At 39.5% G+C, this 20,266-nt stretch overlaps 1 protein-coding gene across 2 annotated transcripts in view; it reads right to left on the reverse strand.

Moving 5' to 3' along the window:
• The window catches only part of MCC (MCC regulator of Wnt signaling pathway), a 379,018-nt gene extending 378,538 nt beyond the window's left edge, over positions 1-480 (reverse strand). Inside the window, exon 1 of one of the 2 annotated variants that reach the window (XM_019727795.3) lies at positions 220-480. In XM_019727795.3, coding sequence (XP_019583354.3) covers positions 220-386 — 167 coding nt within the window. In that variant the 5' untranslated portion in view covers positions 387-480. The remainder of the gene's footprint in view (positions 1-219) is intronic. The other variant, XM_019727797.3, reaches the window with a different exon arrangement.
• Positions 481-20,266: the final 19,786 nt, after the last annotated feature.

Genomic DNA, 20,266 nt, shown 5'->3' on the forward strand with positions numbered 1-20,266 from the left:
AGACAGCGCTGGGAAAAGTTGGACCGACTGGCACCTCCAGAAGGCGAGCACAGCAGCCCCTCGGTCTCAGGGACCGAGCCCGCGGTGCGCTCTCAGAGTCGCAGCCAACTTTTCCCGTGAGCTTCTGAGCAACTTGCTGGAAGTTGGGGCGAGAGGGGGCAGAGGAGGGGTCAAGGGCAGCGCGGAGAGGCTGGTCTCGCCCCAGCCGGTTTCGCGTACCTCCCTGAGTACCTGCTAATGTATCCGTCCCCGTCGCCGTCGCACGTCTGGAAGAGGCGCCGCATCCGCTCCTCCTCGCCGGTGCTGGACGTGTCGCTGCTGCTGCTCCCGCCCCGGCCGCCGCTGCTGCCGCCGCTGGCGCTCCCGTTCGCCGCGGCCGCCATCATGCGCTGGCTGCCTGCTCGGGAGGAGGAGGACGCGCGGCGGCAGGAGGAATCCGTGAGCCTCAAAAGCTGCTCGCAGCCGCGAACCTGCCTGACAACGGAGCATGCCCAGTGGCCGCCGGGGCGCTCCGGGCGACGAATTCCACCTCTCCGGGTTTTGTCGGGACTGGGAAGATGGGCGCTCTGCAATCGCAGGAGTAGGCACCTTAGCGGAGAGGGAGGAGGGGAAGGTGGCTCGTGGAGTCAAGGAGCCAAGGGTGGCGACGGGGACGCGAGGGGTGGCAGAATACACAGGAGGCGCGCGGGAAAGGTGTCAGCTCCGTGCACCCGGCCACGACCGGGAGCCCTGACACTTGGGGACGCTTCAGGCAGAGGGCGGGGGTTCTCCCCGCAGAACTCTTCAGACTGCCCGGAGTCGTGGATTCCTTTTTCAGGAAAAAGATAAACACTCCCGTTTTGCAAGCTCAAAGCGGTGCCCCTGCTCCCACTTTGCGATCTGGGCTTGGTTCTGCACCCATAGTCCCAAATGAGACTTGGAATGACTGGTCTTTTTATAAGTTTTTTATTATTATTATTATTATTTATTATTATTATTTTTTTATTTTACACCTGTCAAGATATCTTACCCGCTTTAGCCTCCACTGGTCTTTCACCTCTGGTTGGAACAATCTGCGCTCCTGTGTGACATTATGCATGTTTGGTCCATTTCTGGAACTAGCTCACTTTCCTGACCTGGCATCACTACAACTTGCCCCTGCAGCTTTAATAACATCAAGAGCGAACATAATAGATGGTCCCATCTGATCTACACAACAGACCTGAAAGATGTCTCTACTATTATCATCCTTATGGTATAGGAGGTAGGTAACTACCTCTTAGGGTTATCTTGGTTATAAAATAAGATAGTATGTAATGCACTTAGGACAATGTCTGGCATCTACTAAGAATGCAATAAATGTTAACTGTCATTACCCCCAACTTACAGATAAGAAAACTTGAGGCACTGAGAGAGATTTGCTTAAGGTTCCCGGCTCAGTAAGTGGCAGGGCAGAAGCAAGCCCAGACAGGCAGTCTAACTCAAGAGCAGGAGCACTTAAACACTGGAGTATCCTTCTACCACAGCAGAAAGGGACCCACAATGAACCAATTTGTGGTTTAATGAATGACTCATTATTCTGTCCCAGACTTTCTGCCAGAGGTCCATGAAGTCCTGTGGTAGTTTGAAAACACATCCGCAGATTCTTTGGTGCACCTCTCATCAAGAAGTGGAGCCTGTCACCTCCCCTGGAATCTGAGTGGGCCTTCGTGACTGTCTTGACTTGTGAGATGAGATTAGAAAAGTCAATGCAGATTCCAGCTGGCTCTCTCACTTGGCGCACGGACCTCTGAAGTCCAGAACCGCCTTGAAAGAAGTTTGGCCACCCTGAAGTTGCTAGGCTGGAGAAACCATGTGGAAAAACCATGTAAAGACAGAAAGAAATGCCCAAGGAGCTTCAGATGTCTGAGCTTCCCCAGCCCAGGACCTAGATGAATGAGTGAGCCTTCAGACACTGCTAGCCCTAGACACTGCAACTGCACGAGAGACCCTGAGCAAATATTGTCCACCTGAGCCCAGCCAACCCCCAGAGATATGGTGATAATAAAAGGATTGTTGTTGTTTTAAGCCACTAAGTTTTGAAGTGTTTTGTCATGCACCAATAGATAACTGGAACACGTCCATATGTCTTGAGACTGTCTGCCAGGCCATAAGGAAGTTTTCTGTGCCCTCTTCTCTCCTTTCTCCACCCCATCCACTATTCCTACTTTAGTTCTTTTGAAGTCTGTAAGTTCTCAGTATTTCAAGGCACTTATACTCATACAGTAAATAGGCTGACATCTTAGAAGAACTTTGTCAGTATATCCAGCATTTGCATAGTAGGTGCTACTAGCAACACAAATATTCCTGTCTACAATTGAAGAAGGACCAGTGCCCAAGTTTCTAAAAATAAGTAAATATTTAAAACCTTTATTTTTCTAATTTTTCATAGAATAAAACTTTTGTTATTGTCTGACAATACAGCATGACAGGTGTCGTTATCCCTCAAATCTGCTAGAGCATCGATGGTTTGGAGGAGAAAATAGAAAGAAAAAAAAGCTTTTATCTAACTACAACATGTGTGGAAACCCAAAGGATTTTCCAGTATTTGAGAAGATCTCTTCATAACCACACTCCATATAGACAGAAAATGGAGTGTAAACCTCAACCAGTCATATCTCAAAGCAAAGAATGTTTTTCTCCTGAGAGAACACACACACACAGAGCTCTGGAGGTTTAAATTTAAACCATCTTGAATTAAATCTGAACACACAAAAAGTGGATCTTGAGAAATTTCCTAAACAACATTTGCTCATGCTTGGGTAACTCAGAAATGGCTGCACAGATAGCTTCAACCTTCCAGAAAAGAATTTGCTTCTGAGCTTATATGAAGCACATGAAATATCAGCTGAAAAGGTTACTAGGAAATGGAGAAATGTGTAAGACATTGAAAATAGAGATGCCATATGAATACAAAGATGATAAATGTAAAGCAGGAGCTTGGAATGAGAACAATACCCGTGGCCACAAATCTAACCGTACTGGTTATGTCATAATTTCAAAGGTTTTATGTGTTTATCTGATATGAGTACATAGCTCAACATCGTTGTTCTTATCCCGTTTATTTTTCTTCTTTTCACATTCCTCTTGGTTATAACAGCACTTCATATTTATGTAATACATTTCAAAATACACTGTATACACTATATGCTATACTGTCCTTTAAGTCTAAAGTTACCAGTTAAAACAAACAAAACAATCGCAGCATTGTGCAGGCCTGATTACCTGCTGTTTGCCCCTCCTATTTACCTGAATTAGGACTACATTCTAGAACTGGAGTGAGGACCCCTCTGATGCCCTCTGCCTACTTTTCTCTCTCTCTTGGGTGTTTTTAAGAGCTCAGCTCAGTTCCCATGTCCCTGAAGAAGCCTTTCTTCACCATCCATGTCACACTGATCTCCCAGAGCTTTCAGCTTGAAGCACACATTTTGAGAGCAGAATCGTATAATTTAATGGTGACTTACCTCCCCCACTCCTAATTTAATATTAAATGAGGTTGTAAATTCCTGAGAGAAAACAGTGGAGTTGAGGGAGCTGACTAACTTTTATGGAGCCTTTATCACAAATCAGTAAATACTGACTTAAGTGCTTAAGAATTTTACCCTACTTAACACTATCTAGTGGGGCAAGGTATTTATCATCCCTATTCGTGGGGTGGGATAGTGGTGAGTAAGGGGAATTGAATCCAAAAAGTTTAGAGTAATGTGCCCATGTATATAGCTGGAATGAAACTCGTGTTGGCCTGCCAGGCCCATGTTCTTCATATTTATTTCATATTGTCTTAATGTTCAGGCCAGTGCTATTCATGTTAGGCATTATACTTTTTGAAAAACACTGAAAAGGAGTAACAATGATAAACCGTACATTTGTATATGTGTTATTTATGTATTTGTAATCATAAGAAGTCATCATGAACTTTTCTTTCCATCCCAGTTTGTGTTTTCTGGGAAGCAGACTCCAAGACAGATTCACATTCTCAGGGAAAGTGCCCTTCAGGCCCAACATGTGGAGGAGGAAGCTGAAGGAAGCAGGAGTGGACAGAGGGAGAAGTTGTGTGTGACACAGGCCCCGGAGCACACTCATCTGACCTCACAGAAGCTCTGGAGCGACAATGGTCTGTATTGGTAATCTATTACTGTTGGAACAAATTACCACAAACGTAGTGGCTTAAAACAACCCATATTTATTATCTTACAGTTCTGGATGTCAGAAGTGAGAAATGAGTCTCACCAAGCTAACCTCGAGGTGTCAGCAAGACCACGTTCCTTCTGGAGGCTCCAGCAGAGAATCCATTTGCTCGCCTTTTCCAGCTTCTACAGGTTGTCTGTGTTCCTTGACTCTTCCTCCATCTTCAAAGCCAGCTGAGTAACATTTTCAAATCTCTCTGACTTGATCTTCTTATCTTTAAAGGACAAAGGACAACCCCCGTCATCCTCTTCCCGCCATCATCCTACTGGGCCAACCCAGATAATTCAGGATAATCTCTTTATTTTCAGTTCAGCTGATTAGCAACCATAATTCTATCTGTTACCTTAACTCCCTCTTGCCATGTAACATAACATATTCACAGGTTCCAGGGATTCTGTGGTGGATATCTTTGCTGGGAGTGGCGGGTACATTATTCTGCTACCACACAGTCCATCAGATTGTCCTGCACTGAAATGAATTGGCTGGATCTTTATACCTCTCCTTCAATCACTAATTTAATGTAGAGCCACAGCCCCTTGGATCCACAACCCAGGAAGGTTGTAACCTTGGTAAGGTAACTCTCTGTAGCAGAGTCCATCCCTGATGGACTGACAGCTAAAGATCGTCTTCCGACAGCACTCTTAGACTAAGCTGGGTAATGAATCCTTTTCTGAAGGGAGAACTCGTGGGTGCATGTCTGTGTTCATCACAGATCACTCTTTGGGCCATTGGATCCACTTCTTCTTATCTGTTTGGGGAACATCTCCTCCTGAATTCTGATAGGCCTCCCTTTCTGGGGGAATCTCAGGAGAGGGAAAAATGATAATCCTGAGCACTGTTGCAGGTTCTAGGGTCCCCAATGCTACTCATTTGTTTCCTGCCTCACTTTCAAGTCTATACGCCCATCACCTTCAGAGAGTTGGCGGAGGCTGCTTCCTCGGTGGCACAATCCAGGTCATCATCTCTGATTGCTGCACTCGTTCGTTGTACCACTGAACAAGGGAGTACAAAGAGGTGCCCAAACAAATCACCTGTGTACTAAACATGTTCCTCCCTGCCCCTGTTTTGCAACTATAGCCCTGCCTCTTCTTCATGATTTGGGTCAATTGCCTCAACGAGGATAGTAACCCTTCTTCTTGCTTGCTGATATCTGTATCCCTTGGTGGAAGTTGTTTTACATTGGACTTCAAATCCTGTAGAGGTGAGAGCTTTGGAGACAGGAGGCACAAATTTCCCAGATGGATCATGGCGGGGGGAGTCGAGGTAAGTGTGGTCACTCCTGCTTCCACCCCTTGGTATCTACATCCATGTTGTCTTCCTATTGGGGATGCAGCACTATATAAAGTCTGATTCAAGGTATATTCTGTGTTTTGGAGGATAGTTCACCATCCTCATAAAATATCACCTTCAAGCTGGCACTTGAGCTGTGCTTTCAAGAGGCACTTCTCTTTCTAGCAGCTTTTGGGTGGTTCACTATGTGATACAACCAGTGGATCGGATGGACATAAGCCCATTTCTGCACTTTAGGTGATGTGGGTTACCTGATCTGACACAATCTTATGTGGGGTCCCAAGTCAACAGGACAAATACTCTACAATCCCTTGGACAGAAATACTGGCTGAAGACCTGCATGAATCACTGGCCCTTTCAGGGTAGAAGTGGCCCGGTGTAGTTAACTTGCCATCACATGGTCAGTTGATCTCCTCAAGAACTGGTGCCATATTGGGGATCCAGCATTAGTCTCTGTTAATGGCAGGTTGGACATTTGATGGCAATAGCAGTGACATCAGCCTCGTTAAGTGGATGCCCATGTGGTTGAGCCCAGGCATAGCCTCCATTTCTGGGGTGACTTATGACATTCTGGGGAGCTAGCTGGCATTATCTGGCCAAATCATTTTGTCTACTTGGTTGCTTAGTACCTCTTCTGTGATGGATGCTCTTTGGTGTACTTTAATATATGATAGAAAGCTCTTCGCATTTTGTGTCCAGTCACATATCTCTACCCAATCCTTCTTGCCTCCCTGTCCTTCCATTCTTCCTCTTTTCATGCTCCTGACAAGCTGGCAAGGCCACTTGCCACTACCTATGAATCTATATATATTTTAACTTTGGGCCGTTTTTCTCCATATAAAGTGGATGATCACTTGAAGCTCTGCCCATTGGGAGGATTTTCCTTTGCTACAGTTTTGGTTCTCAGGGAAGCATACCCAGAGACAGACTGGGTAGCTATTAAGGAGTGTGTTGCAAAGGACGGTGGTAAAAAGAGAAAAGAAGCAAGATTATGCAGAGGGGATGCACAGCTTGGTATAGACCTGATGGCTATCTTAGTTGACCTGACAGGGAGCCCTGGAACCAAAAATGATCTTCCAGAGTTGTCCTGTGTTGGCCTGCTATGGCGGGCCTTGTATCTCCACCTGTCAGTCACTGGATATAGGCTGCTCTGAGAAGGTCGTGACTCTGGTCAAGGTGTTTATTTGAGGCTGAGTCAATTCCTGAACAGTTTGACAGCTGAAGGCTGCCACTGAGGGCATTCCCAGCATCTAGAGCAACGCATCCTTTCTTGAAGGGGGATTGGGTGGCACAACTTTGTGTCCACACAGAATCAGATAGTTCAAATTCTGTCTACATTGATTATTTCTGGTTGACGTTGGAAAAATTACCTAACCTCTCTGAATTTTGGTTTCCACATTTGTAAAATGGGGGTTATGGTATTATTTATTTCACAGGGATTTTTGAAGTTCCAGGACATAATTCTTGTAAATACATTATCACTAGGAAGAGCCCAATGAAACTCCACTGTTATTTTTTTTAGTATGAAACTGGATCAAGCTATACATCATGATATTTCCAGGACCTTTATTGTTGGATATCTAATAGCATCAGAGCTTATCTCAGAGCTTTTAAATTTTTTTATATTTTTTCCTTCTGGGTTCAGATACAGGAAGTTAGCTGTACAATACTTAGATTCAAATCTCTGGAGAAGGGCCTTGGCACTTTCTTTGGATACACAGTGCCTCTTATACGTAAAAGGCTTGTATTTCTTTTGCAGCTAAGGGGTATAGAAACACAATAGGGAATCTTGGGGCACGAGCATGTGCATGGCCGAGTGTGTGTGGGTATGTGTCATCATCACTGTCTCGTCACCTCAGATAATGACTGGCTCTCCAATTAACTCCACTTCAGCATTTTGGTGAGCTATGGTCAGCTATTGTGAAGAGAAGCCTTCCATCTGGCAGCTACTCAATGTTGGCTGGATTTAAATAATCCCTAGCTAAATATCATCTCCTGTAAGGAGCTTAGGTATCTTGGATTTAAGATGAGCAACCATACTCTGCAATGGATCAAACTGGCCCCCAATGAAAGGAATGGTGAGGCCAAGAGCTCGAGAGAGAAGAGCTCCAACCCAGCGTCTTAGACAAAGCCCTTAGGGAGTGGTTTTCAAACTGCAGGTTGCAACCCATCAGTGGGTTGCAAAATCATTTTAGTGGATGGTGACAAGCTTTTTTTTTAACGAGCTAGACAAATAGAAAACAGAAAATATCTGAATATATTTAACCTAGTAGTCTTATATATTGTTTCAGAAAACGTTTTAATTGGGCATGTATGTTTCTTTTTTCCTGGAATACAATATTTAAAAAGTATGTATCTGGCTGTGTATCTGTCTGAAACACAGCCTTAAGGGGAAAATATTTATGGCAAGAGCGTTTACCCTGACACTCTTAACCCAGAAGCCTTACTTTTCTTTCCTTTTTAAAAAACATATTCTTAAGCATGCTTTTATTGACTGAATAATAGTCCACTATAAAGATATAGTTTTTCTCCTTCCTTCCTTCCTTCCTTCCTTCCTTCCTTCCTTCCTTCCTTCCTTCCTTCCTTCCTTCCTTCCTTCCTTTTTCTTTCTTTCTTTCTATCAGGAATGTCCTGAGGCATGTCTCTTAATTCTCTCCATTTCATTCACCTTCTTTTCATCATACTCGGTGTGATCAGTGAAGAACATGTTTTATTTCTCTTTCTTCTATGTCCCTTCTCAGTTCTAGATGGTGCCAAGGGTGGGCCAAGAATGCTGGATTGCTCCATTTATCTCTCACATCAGACAAAACAGTCAGGAGTGAGATAGGCTGCTGGGTTCTTGTTGGGGTTGAAGCAGACTTTTTATCTGAGATGGGTGGAGCCAATGAAGAAATTACTGGAAATCTCATTTGAATCCTCAAATCTAAGTTGCTACCCAGAAATCTACAGCCAATGTGCAGAGACAGTGTCAGTAACAAAGTTGGGGGAGGAATGGTTGATTTTGCAGTGTTGAAATGGGAGGACAGAGGCCAAAGGGAAGAATTCCCCAAATGAGAAACATCCATAGCAATGCTTCAGGACTTGGAAATAAAGGAAGCTAAAAACATGTAACTATTTTCTTATTTTCCAATTTACATATTTTACACATGCCCAAAAGGAGATGATGGGGGTGGGTTACACAAGGTTGTCCATTTTCAAATTACCTAGCTAAAAATTGTGCACTTCAGTGTATATACATTTTACTTTAAAAAATGGTAGACCCCTTCCTCCATGTGAGAATTCAGGGAAAAGGCACAAGCTTTGATGCAGGAAGAGGGCCCTCACCAGAAAAGACCATGCTGGCACCTTGATCTTGGACTTCTGGCTTCCAGAACTGTGAGAAATAAATTTCTATTTTTTTTAATCAATAATAATTGAGTAAGTGTGAGAAGTGTGTTGACGTATAGATGGATCAGAAATGGCAGCCTGTTGAGGCTGGGTGATGGGTACATGGGGATTCATTATACTATTGTGTTTACTTAGTGTTTGAAATTTTCTACAATACCTCTGATTGCCTTTAACACTCTTCTTTGTTATTAGTCCCTAACCTAAAACCTACATGGAAGCAATGAATGGGCTACAATTTCCACATTCTTAGCTGTTCCAACAGCCAAGACCTGAAGTTGAGACAGGTGAGGCTCTCCAGGAAGGGCTTATCTTCCATAGTCACACAGGGCAATTGGAAGGGATCCAGGGATGGTAGATTTGTGTCTGAAATATTTATTAAGTCCAGCATTTTTCCATTGACTCCACAGATTTCTCTAGGAAATCTGTCAACTTCCTAGGAGCCTGGGAAGGTAAGAAGAGATGTCTGCTTGTTATTTCAGTTGTGCTTTGATAATTAAGGAGGCAGTAAGACCTGTACCTACATAGAAAATGCCCAATGTTGTGAATTATGAAGAGAGAAATTGGAGTGGCAACAGCTGGCAATTCAACATGTGTGGTTTGCTTTAATAGGAATCCATAAACTAATCTTTGAGGCCCAACACAGCATGAATCCTGTAGAATTGCTTGCTCAGGGCTAAGAATTTAAAGACTTGCTGGTGAGGAAATGGTCCCTCTCATCTACCTCCTCATTAACAGATCCAGAGTAAGGGTGTGCTGCCAGAAGCTGACCTTGATGTCTAATGATTTGAGGCAGAATTGGAGCATTGACGTGAAATGGTGTTGTAGAAAGGTATTCTAGTCTTGAGTCTTCAAGTGACTATACAGTATTGGACAATCCACCAATACAGCTAAGCTACACTTTCATTTCTTCATCTGTAAAATGATCCAGTTGAATTCCAACAGTTCCTTTCATTTCTAAAATTCCATAATTTATTTGCCATAGTTAAAGTTTCATTTATCCATTGCATTGGCTAATTATCAGTAAGGCAGAATTGTCCTCTGCTCATGCATTACCTACTTCTTGACAAGAGTGAGTTTCCCAAGCAGAGAGTAGTAACTACTTCTATGTGGTGATTTAGAGCATAATGAGATGGAACCACAAGTTTGATAACTTCTCACTGGCTATAGCTTTTCCTGAAATTACACTAGAAGAGATTTGTTTCTTTCTCTTTAAGACTCCCTTATTAAAATGGAAATGCTCCTGGAAGACTACTCAGTACTTAGCACTGCTTTAAAACTTTATAGAAATAATGCATTAGGTCGGTCTTGTGGGCAGAAGGAGGGGAGAGGGCTAAAGAAGAGTACAAAGGCACTGATGTAAATCCAGTGTTTCTTAGGCTTCACTGCCCCGAGTGACAGACCAGTTCTTACAGGAAAGGGAATAATGAAGGGATTAAGATTAGACAATATTTGGGGAGACTTGAATCACTTGGAGTCCACATGACTTTTAGCACATGACTCTGAAGTCCCTTACATCTCTGTTATGAACTGAACGCCTGTGCCCAAAATTCATGTTGAAGCTCTAACCCCCAACGTGATGGTGTTTGGAGATGGGGCCTTTGGGAGGAAAGGACAACCAGACGAGGTCATGAGGGTGGTGCCCTCATGATGGTATTAGTGCCCTTATAAGAGGACATGTGAAAGAGCTTGCTCTCTCTCTCCACATTCACATAACAATAAAAGGCTGTGTGGGCACACAGCAAAAAGGTAGCTGCCTGCGAGCCAGAAAGAGAGCTCTCACCAGAACCAGATCCTGCTGGATATTGATTTTTTGCTTTCCAGCCTCTAGCACTGTGAGAAAACAAATTTCTAGTTTAAATCACCCAATCTGTGGCATTTTGTCACAGCAGCTTGAGCTGACTAATACAATCTCCTTCCAGTCACATGGCCCCCTTCACTGTCAGTATTAGCCAAGAGCCAACTTGCCATGAAAGACATGTCTCTAAAACATCTGGCAAGAGATCGTTTTTAAACATTATTGCTCTCCCAGAGGTCACCAGGCTGGTCTTTCTTCTGGTGCTGTTGCTGAAGTCGATACTTTTGGATGAAGTTGACTGCTTTCAGATGATGCATTCAAGCAAGGTGATTGTATTTTCTAGAAAAAACAAACAAACTTCTCCCATACCCTGTTCTACGTATGAAATAGGTTTACTAACTTGAGATGTGTTGGAGTTGGAAAGACTATTAATGATTTTTTTAAAAAATTGTGAACATTTTCAAAATACTCCAAAGTAAAGAGAATGGTACAAGGAATACCCATATACTTATCACCCAGATTCAGTGTTACCAGGATTTTGCTTGTGAAGACGTTAAAGAAAAATTTCAGTGAGAGACAAAGAATTATATTTACAAAGTACTAAGTTTGCCACAGGGAAAATAAACTCATTATATTGTGGGGTGTAAATAAACTCTCAAGCTACAGAAAAATGTATCTAATCCTTCTTCAACTACATGTAAGGGTAAATTTGGCCTAAGCTTTAAAAACTCGATTCTTTAATAAAATAGAAACATTAAATATTCAGTGATAAACCTTTTTTCTTTCAGCAGGTTTTTGATGTTTTCTTCTACTCAGAGGGCCTCAGGAGGGAGTTCCCAGGAGAGGTCTCCATGAATAGACCGACTCTCCCTCTTCATATCTGAGTTCTTCTTAACAGTTTCCTAAGGGAGAAACCTAGGGGCATTTAATCTCTCAACTCAACTGCATCTTCGCAGAGATTTTCATCTGATTCTTTTTATAATCACAGCTAAATCCTTAAAGTGTCATCATTTCTACACTTGATTTTTACAGCCTACTCTTGACTGGCATTCTAACAACATCGTGTCCTTACAAATCTTTAGGGATATATGCCAGCTGACATATTTATATCACTTCTATTCTATCTTTAAAACCACGTAGTGGTTGTACTTCCCAGTAGAATAAATTTCCTCTGCTACCAGAAAATAGACTAGACTTGGATCAATCATCTGGGGTCACTGTTTTCTTCCTTGTTTCCTTCAATCTGTCTCTCTGTGTTCCCAGTGAGTGGTCTTCACGGTCGTGACATGGTGCTTCTATATCACCCCTTTGCTTAGAAAGTTCTTCCCTGTTAGCATTTCCAAATCTCTTCTTCCTCTTTTACTGTATGTCTCTTTAAAATTACATCTATTTAAACAAAAAGACCCCAGCAAGACCGCCTAGAAAGGATGGTTTTCCTCCTCTCCTTAGTCATCCCCCACATGAGATAGCCAGGGCTCAATAAGTTACACAATGCATTAGCTGACCTATTGTGTTCACATTTGGGGACTGAGCTTTAGTGTTTGGGGGATGGTTTAAGGGTGCTCCAGAGGTTTTTGAGACACATCTTGTAAAAACACTCATTTACATTTTAAACTCCAAGACCTAAGAGACCATGTCTATTTACATTTTTTCTGTATGGATGCTGACTATAATAGGGCTTGATGTTTGGGGTAATGATTGGGATGATATGGTGTGTAAGAAAAAGAGGAAGAATATGAACTAGTTTATAGCACCCCTAGAGAGAGTCTATTTTTATGATTTTTAAATATAGGCATTTGCTCACATGAACCCAACCGCTGCTATCTCAACCTTTACTATGATTACTGCTGTTATTACAGTAGTTAGGCTGTATGTTAAAATCAAGGACATTCAAGATGGAGGACTTAGAGCAAAGGATAGCTTTCTAGTACCACCTTGTGGCTAACCTATTAATATACATTTAAAACTGTTATGTAGACATTCACAGCGTACTAGCAAAATAAGCATTTTCAAATATATATATATATATATATATATATATACACATACATATATATATATGTATATGTATATATATATATATATATATATATATATATATATATATATACACACATATATATAATTACATATGTAACAGATGATAGATCTGGAAGAAATTTTACAATTACTGAAACCTCAGGTAGTGGGGATAAATTTCATTCTACAAATTCAGATATGCAGGACTTAAGTTCTCTGTAATTAACGTAATCTCAGTTATTTGGGGGTGTGCTAGCCCACTCTGAGGCTTGCTTGCAAATTCTGGAGGACGTAAGTGGTGTCAAGGCATCAGAAGTGTGGAAAGGGTTTTCTGATCCTTGGTTGTCAAACGTGGGTCACTTCTGAGTACTTCGTTGCTTATTCCTAGTTACAAGACACCTTCAGGTCTGGTGTATATCTCTGCCAATTCTGGACACGTCTTGGGCATCAGGAATCCTCTACTGCTCTACACCACACTGACCGTACCTACCTAGACACACCACACCACCATGCTTTCCTTGGGCTGCACCTCTGGGCAGCACACGTCATTCTGTTCTAGGATTTCCCAAACCATTGGAGGTTTTGTTTTATTCTCCTCTAGGAAAGCAGGGCTAGAGATCCTTTTTAGTGACTCATTGATATGTTAGTACATGACTTGTTCCTCCCATAAGTCTCCCTATTTCTCTTACCCCCAGCCCTGAGCAATCACTTTTCTGCTTTCTGTTTCAATGTTCAATGAGTTTGACCTTTTTTTTCTTTTACTTTTGTCATATGATACCATGCAGTATTTGTCTTTCTCTGTCTGGCTTATTTTACTTGCATAATGTCCTCCAAATGGTCGCTCGCAAATGACAGGATTTCCCCTTTTTAAAGGGTGAATAATATTCCATTGCTCATGTACCTGATTTTCTTGATCCATTTCTTTGTCGATGGACACTTAAGTTGTTTTCAAACCTTGGCTATTTTGAATAATGCTGCAATAAACATGGGAGTACAGATATTTCTTTGAGATAATGGTTTTGTTTCCTTTGAATATATACCCAGAAGTGGGATTGCTGGATCACATGGTAGTTCTACTTTTAATTTCTTGAGAAAACTCTATACTGTTTTTCATAGCGTCTGGTACCAATTTACATTCCCACCACTCATGTGCCTATTAGCCATTTTTATGTCTTCTTTGGAAAAATGTCTATTTATGTCCTTTCCTTATTTCCTAATTGAGTTATTTGATTTTTTTGCTATTGAGTTGTATGAGTTCCTATATATTTTAGATATTAACCTCTCATGAGATATGTGGTTTGCAAATATTTTCTCTCATTCCATAGGTTGCCTTTTCATTTTGTTTCCTTTGCAGAGCAGAATTTTTAGTTGGAGGTAGTCTCACTTGTTTATTTTTGCTTTTGTTGCTTTTGCTTTTGGTGTCAAGTCCAAAAAAATCATTGTAAATTTCAATATAAAGGAGCTCTCTATATTTTATTTTAGGTTTTTTATATTTTCAGGTCTTACGTTCAAATCTTTAATCCATTTTGAGCTGCTTTTTGTGTATGGTGTAAGATAGTGCTCCAGTTTCATTCTTTTGCATGTGGCTCTCCAGTTTTCCCAACACCGTTTATAATTAGAATCCTTCTGTAAGGAAGAGCTGTCCTTTCCCTCATTTATTTATTCATTTAATTATTTATTAATATCACTGCGGGTTCATGGATGTGTATTTTATTCTATGAGTTATAAACCAATACTATCGTTATTTTATCATTCAAGTTGTGCCAGCATTAGCTCTCAGGAAAGCGTGTCTTGAGATTGGCTCCTGTGTTGTTTTGATAAACTTGTGTCCTGTTTTGAGCAGTTCCTTACTTTCTGACATATCGAGATTTTTCAGGCTCATCTTGTTTTTGTCCTGTCCCAGCCTCCGAGTCAACCTTTTCTATAGGGAGTCCTGGTTTCCTTTATTGGAGAATGGAATTTAGAAACTAGGATCTGGGTGCTAGGTATAATTAATGATATTGGGGTTGTCATTGCTTCTAGGTCCTCTCAGTATTTATACTCGTAAGTACATATGTACACATTTATTTTTATTTCTCTATCCAGCTGTACATATATATTAAAAGCCATGATTTCATACATACACTGCTAATTCCAACCCAACAGCAAAGATCTCATTTTGACTTTCCCTCTTTCCTTATTTGTAATTCCCCCAACATTTGGCTGCAGACCAGAGGAAAGGGCAAATCACAGGAGCAGTAATGTAAATCACTTGTGTCCACATTCCACTGGCCAGAACTTACTCATATGGCTTCACCATTTCAAGGCAAAAATAGGGCAGAAACATAGGAGAATATGGGAAAAATGTAGTCTAGTATTGTACTCAGAAAGAAGAGAAGAAACATGAATATTGATGAGCACTTGCATTCCTTGCCATACCCAGGGTTCCCTGGAAATATTGTTATTTTCTATGTGTTCCAGAAGGTGAAAATTTGGGAGAAGTCCTAATATAGAGGACTAAATGTAAAAACTAAGAAGCGGCTAGCTTTCTTCCAATTACATCATATTATCTAATCAGAGCCAAACACAATTTTATTGTTATTATTGGGAAATATTTTGATATGTAAATAATAAAGTCAATGGGAAAACACCAAAAGTTAAATGTAATAAGTAGATTTAGATTTAAAGTTTCACTTTGGGACATATTTTTTCACTTCAGTCTTTAAGGCAAATAAATATGTGAGTATTTATATATGTATGCCTGTTTGTTAGGTTGGGTTTTTTGGTTTTTAGTTTCCAAGTTATCATTATTTGTAACTCTATGACATCATGTTCAGCCCTCTAATTAAGTGACTTACTAACATGGTGGGATGAGATGACAATTACTCTTTGATATTGAGTTGCAAATTCAAATTTGATATAGATGTACTGGGCTTTGTATGGTCTTTTCTGCTTCAGTGAAGAAGACGATTGTTTTCTGTGGCTCACCTTCTGATGCCTTATAAATTAAGATTATTAAGATATTCTACTCTCCCCTTTTAGCATAATTGTTTCTCTGATATTTTCTTGTGCAAAATAAAACATATTTACTTTAGATAAATTAATTATCTGAGCTAAACAAACCTGTTAATTAATACCTTGTATAACATAATATTTAATTAATACAGAATATTTGATCATGCCAATTGAGCTGGAATTACATTTCAATTTAAAACATCAAATATTACATAATAACTGTCTATCCGGAGATCCCAGAATAATTTTTATAAAGGAGGAAAAGAAAAACATCTACCCCTCATGATATTATGTAGAAAAAATCTAATAGACTCATGGTCTTGTAGGTTATTTTAAAAAACAAATTTATCAAGGTATAATTGAAATACAACAGCACACATTCATGGTGTACAATTTGAAAAGTTTTAATAAGTGTATACATATGTGAAACCATCACCAAAATAAGGTAATGAACATGTCTGTCATCCCCAAAAGTTTCCTCATGCCTCTTGGAAATCCTTTTCTCTCCAGCCTATCCCTAGGCAACCACTCAATCTTTTTCTGTCACTATAGATTAGTTTACACTTTCTAAAGTTTTACAGAAATGGAATTATGTAGTATGTACCCTTTTGTCTGATTTCTTACATTCAGCTTAATTATTTTGAGTTTCATCCATGTTGCTATGCGTAACAATAGTTCATTCTTTTTATAATTGATTAGTATTCCATTATATGCATGGATCACCGTTTGTTTATCCATTCACCTGCGGATGGACATTTGGATTCTTTGCCTATTAGAAATATAACTGTTATGAACATTTGTGTTCTAGTTTTTGTATGGACATATGCTTCCATTTTCCTTGGGTGAATACCTAGAAATAGAATAGCTGGATTTTACGATGACTGTTTTATTTGTTTAAAGAAAATGTTAAAGTCTTTTCCAAAGTGGTTTCTTTCCCATCAATAATGTATGAAAATTACAGTTTCTCTACTTCCTCTCCAATACTTGGTAAAATCAGTTAATTTTAGATATTCTAATATGTATGTCATGGTATCTCTTTGTGTATTTAATTGGGTTGTTTTCTTATTACAGTGTTTGAGAGTTATTTATATATTCAGGACATGTCTTTTATCAGATATATAATTTGCAATTTTTTTCTCTCAGTCTGTGCTTTATCTTTTCATTCTTTTACCAATGTCTTTCAAAGAGCAAAAGTTTTTGACTTTGATGAAATCCAAGTTATCAATTATTTTCTTTTATGGTTTGTGCTTTTGGTTTTATATCTAAAAAAATCTTTGTTGAACCCAAGGTCACAAAGATTTTCTATTATGCTTTTTTCTAACAAGTTTTATAGTTTCAGCTCTTATCTTTAGGTAATTTTTTAAATAAATATTTATATTTATATCCATTTTGAGTTAATTTTTGTATATGGGGTGAGGTAAGTTTTGGAGTTTTAAAATTTTTATTTGCATCTGTGCATTCAATTGTTCCAGCACCATTTGTTGAAAAGCTGTCTTTTCTTTCCTGATTTTTTTTTTTACCTTTGTTGAAAATAAGTTTTCCCAATATATGTGGGTGTATTTCTGTATTCTCTATTCTGTTCCAGTGATCTATTTGTTTACCTTCATGTCAATACCACACTGTCTTGTTGAATTTAGCTTTATAATATGTCTTTAAGTCAGGCAGTATTAGTCCTCAAACTTTTTTCTATTTCAAGGTTGTTTTGGCTATTCTAGTGCATTTCTATATGAAGCATCAGCTTGTTAATTTTTTAGAAAAAATTGTACTGGGATTTTGATTAGGATTGTGTTGAACTTATAGACCAATGTGAATAGAATTGATAATACTATTGATTCTCCTGATCCATAAACACAGTATATGTTTGCATTTATTTAGGTCTCTAATTTTAGTTTTTAAAATCAATTATAATAATTCACTTTCTTTCTTATACATATTTTGCTAGTTCTTTGTAGCTAATTATAGTGAAAACTGAGGTCCACATGACAGTAAAATAAATATATTACTTCAACTCACTACTCATTAGTCGGAACTAATCATATAGTCCTATCCAACTATAAAGGGGCCAAGAAGAACAATTCTGTTACATACCTGGAAGGAAGAATACCAGAAATATTTGGTGAACATCACTGTTAACTACTATAATATCCTTGGTTGCCTACTCTTATTACTTGCTAGAAGAAGTCCAGTTTTGTTCACCCTCTTCTAGGTTACCATCTGCTTCAGGAAAGACCAGACCTTTCTTGGTAATCCCATTCCTTTTTACTGGTTAATGAGTTATCCATGTTTTGGCTAGAATATATAAGGATGTCTATTTCTGGGACTTCTGGGAAAGTTTTTCTCTCTTAAAATGGGGCATCAGGCAAGGGGCACTTACCTTTCTTGCCTTTATCTGGTGCTGTGTGATGATGTGCTTACTTGGAGCTGCAACTAAGAGGGGAGTGGCAAGCATTTAAAGGATGGCAGAGTGGTAGCTGAACAGATTCTGGATGAGTGAGGGCATTGGTGTACAATATTAAAACAATCAACTCTGCTACCATGCTACCCCTAGACTTCTTGCTATATAAGATGATCGATGTCCTTATTTTGGACGCTTTTTCCTTGGTTTTTTGTTACTTGAAGTCAAAAGCATCTAATTAGTACTGAATGCGAAAGATGAAACAGTAATTGTGCTAAGTACTTCATCTGCATAAAGGCACTATAATCTAATTTAATCCCCATAATAATACTGTGATATAGGTGTTTGATCATACACATTTTACAGATGGAGAAATTAAAGCATAGAGAGGTTAAATTATAGACAAGGCTACACAACTGCAAAGTGGTAAAAACAAAGATTAAAGCTTAGGTCTATCTGACACTAAAGATAACTTTAAATAATTCCATATCTTCCCTATTTTAATTTTTCTCTGAAGCACTTGTAAAAGGTAGAATTGTTTTACCCTAAGAACCCAGAAATTTCCAGGGGTATGCAAAAATGTTAGATAATATACAATCTGATTAACCTTATAATTTACTCCTATGTAACTTTAGGCAAGTATTCTCTTTTATTTTAACAAACATGTTCCATATCCTTATTAGGCATTAGGAATACAAACATTTAGGCATTTATCCAAAAAGAAAGGGAAGAAGGAAAGAAGAAGCACATTAAATCAATGCTTGATATTTATATATTTCCAACAATTGTATAAAATGAGTATTAAATATACCCATTTACAGATAGGAAACCTGATGCTCAGGAGACAAAGTAAGTAGTCAGCCACAAAACTCATAAATCTTGGAGCCAATAAATGGTGGAACTAAGATGTTACGAAGTGAGATTGAAAGCAGTATGTGGCTGCTGACCCCATGTCAAATGTTTTTAGTCTTGTTACAATATAGTATTTGGTACATCCAGATATTATCTACTATCTAGGTTTTGTTGTGTAATGAAGCTAGGCTTCATGATCAGCTGGGCCTGGTTTTCATCTCTATTTACTAGTGGGGTGATCTTAGACCAGTTTTAATCTCATCCAGCCTGTTTTCGCATTTATATCATGAGGTGATATAACTACTTCATATGGTTTTATGAGGATTGGGAAAACAGACAGTGCCTCTGGGCACTTAATAAATGGCAGGCATTATTGCACAGCTAAGGAGATTAGCATATACAGAGATCTAGGTAGCAGTAAATGTTGACACAATTTACCGGTAACCATGAAAGGACCACAATATAGGACTTATTTCTGCTTATCCAGAACTCTTTATAGTAGCCAACGTTGGGAGGAGATTAAGAGCTCAAGGAAACAGAAGAAAGTTCTTAAAAGGTCTAGAGACAACCAAACCAAATTCCAGATTGTAAAATATGGCCAACCAATAAATATTTGTTGCGTGTCTATTCAGTTCTAGCTGCTGATTGAACAGTGGCAAGATAAACAAGGTTCCTGCTCTTAAGGAGCTTATATTCTAGTGGGAAGAGCAAATAATAAATAAACAAAATAATTTTAAACAGTGGTAAATGATAACTGATTGATGTGGGAGCCTGTCCAGCCAAGGGATGGTATCCTGCCTTACCTGATGAGAAAGAGGCATCCATCCATACTTGTACGAAGTACTGGGAGGAAGATCGTCCTGTGCAGAAGGAAACTGTGCAATTGGAAAGTTTCCCTGACTGTAATGAGGTTGGTGTGTCCAAGGGAAATAAAGAAATTAGTGCGTTTGAGCACTGTAAGTGTGGATGAGAGATGAGATTCATGGGGGTAGGCAGAGGGCAGATCCCGCAGGGTCTTGAGGGTCACAGGAAGGAATTAAGGGTTTTTTATAGTTGCAGCGGGGACCTATTAGAGAGTTATATGTAGGAGTGTCATTCTACCTGACTTATATTTTTGAAAAGATCACTCTGTTTGCTGTCTGGAAAATGGATCATATGTAAACCAGAGTGGAAGTAGTTAGAATGGCTGGGATTAGGTTTTTGTTAGTGGAATTGTATACAAGTAATTGAAAATTCTCAATCTTCCACCCAAATTCCATCTTGTTATTCCATCATCTCATATAGCACTTATAACTATCATTTAATCATTTACTTGTTGTTTGTCATTC

The sequence above is a fragment of the Rhinolophus sinicus genome, chromosome 3 (assembly GCF_057876585.1).
Source record: "Rhinolophus sinicus isolate RSI-liver-muscle chromosome 3, RSI-T2T, whole genome shotgun sequence".
NCBI lineage: Eukaryota > Metazoa > Chordata > Mammalia > Chiroptera > Rhinolophidae > Rhinolophus > Rhinolophus sinicus.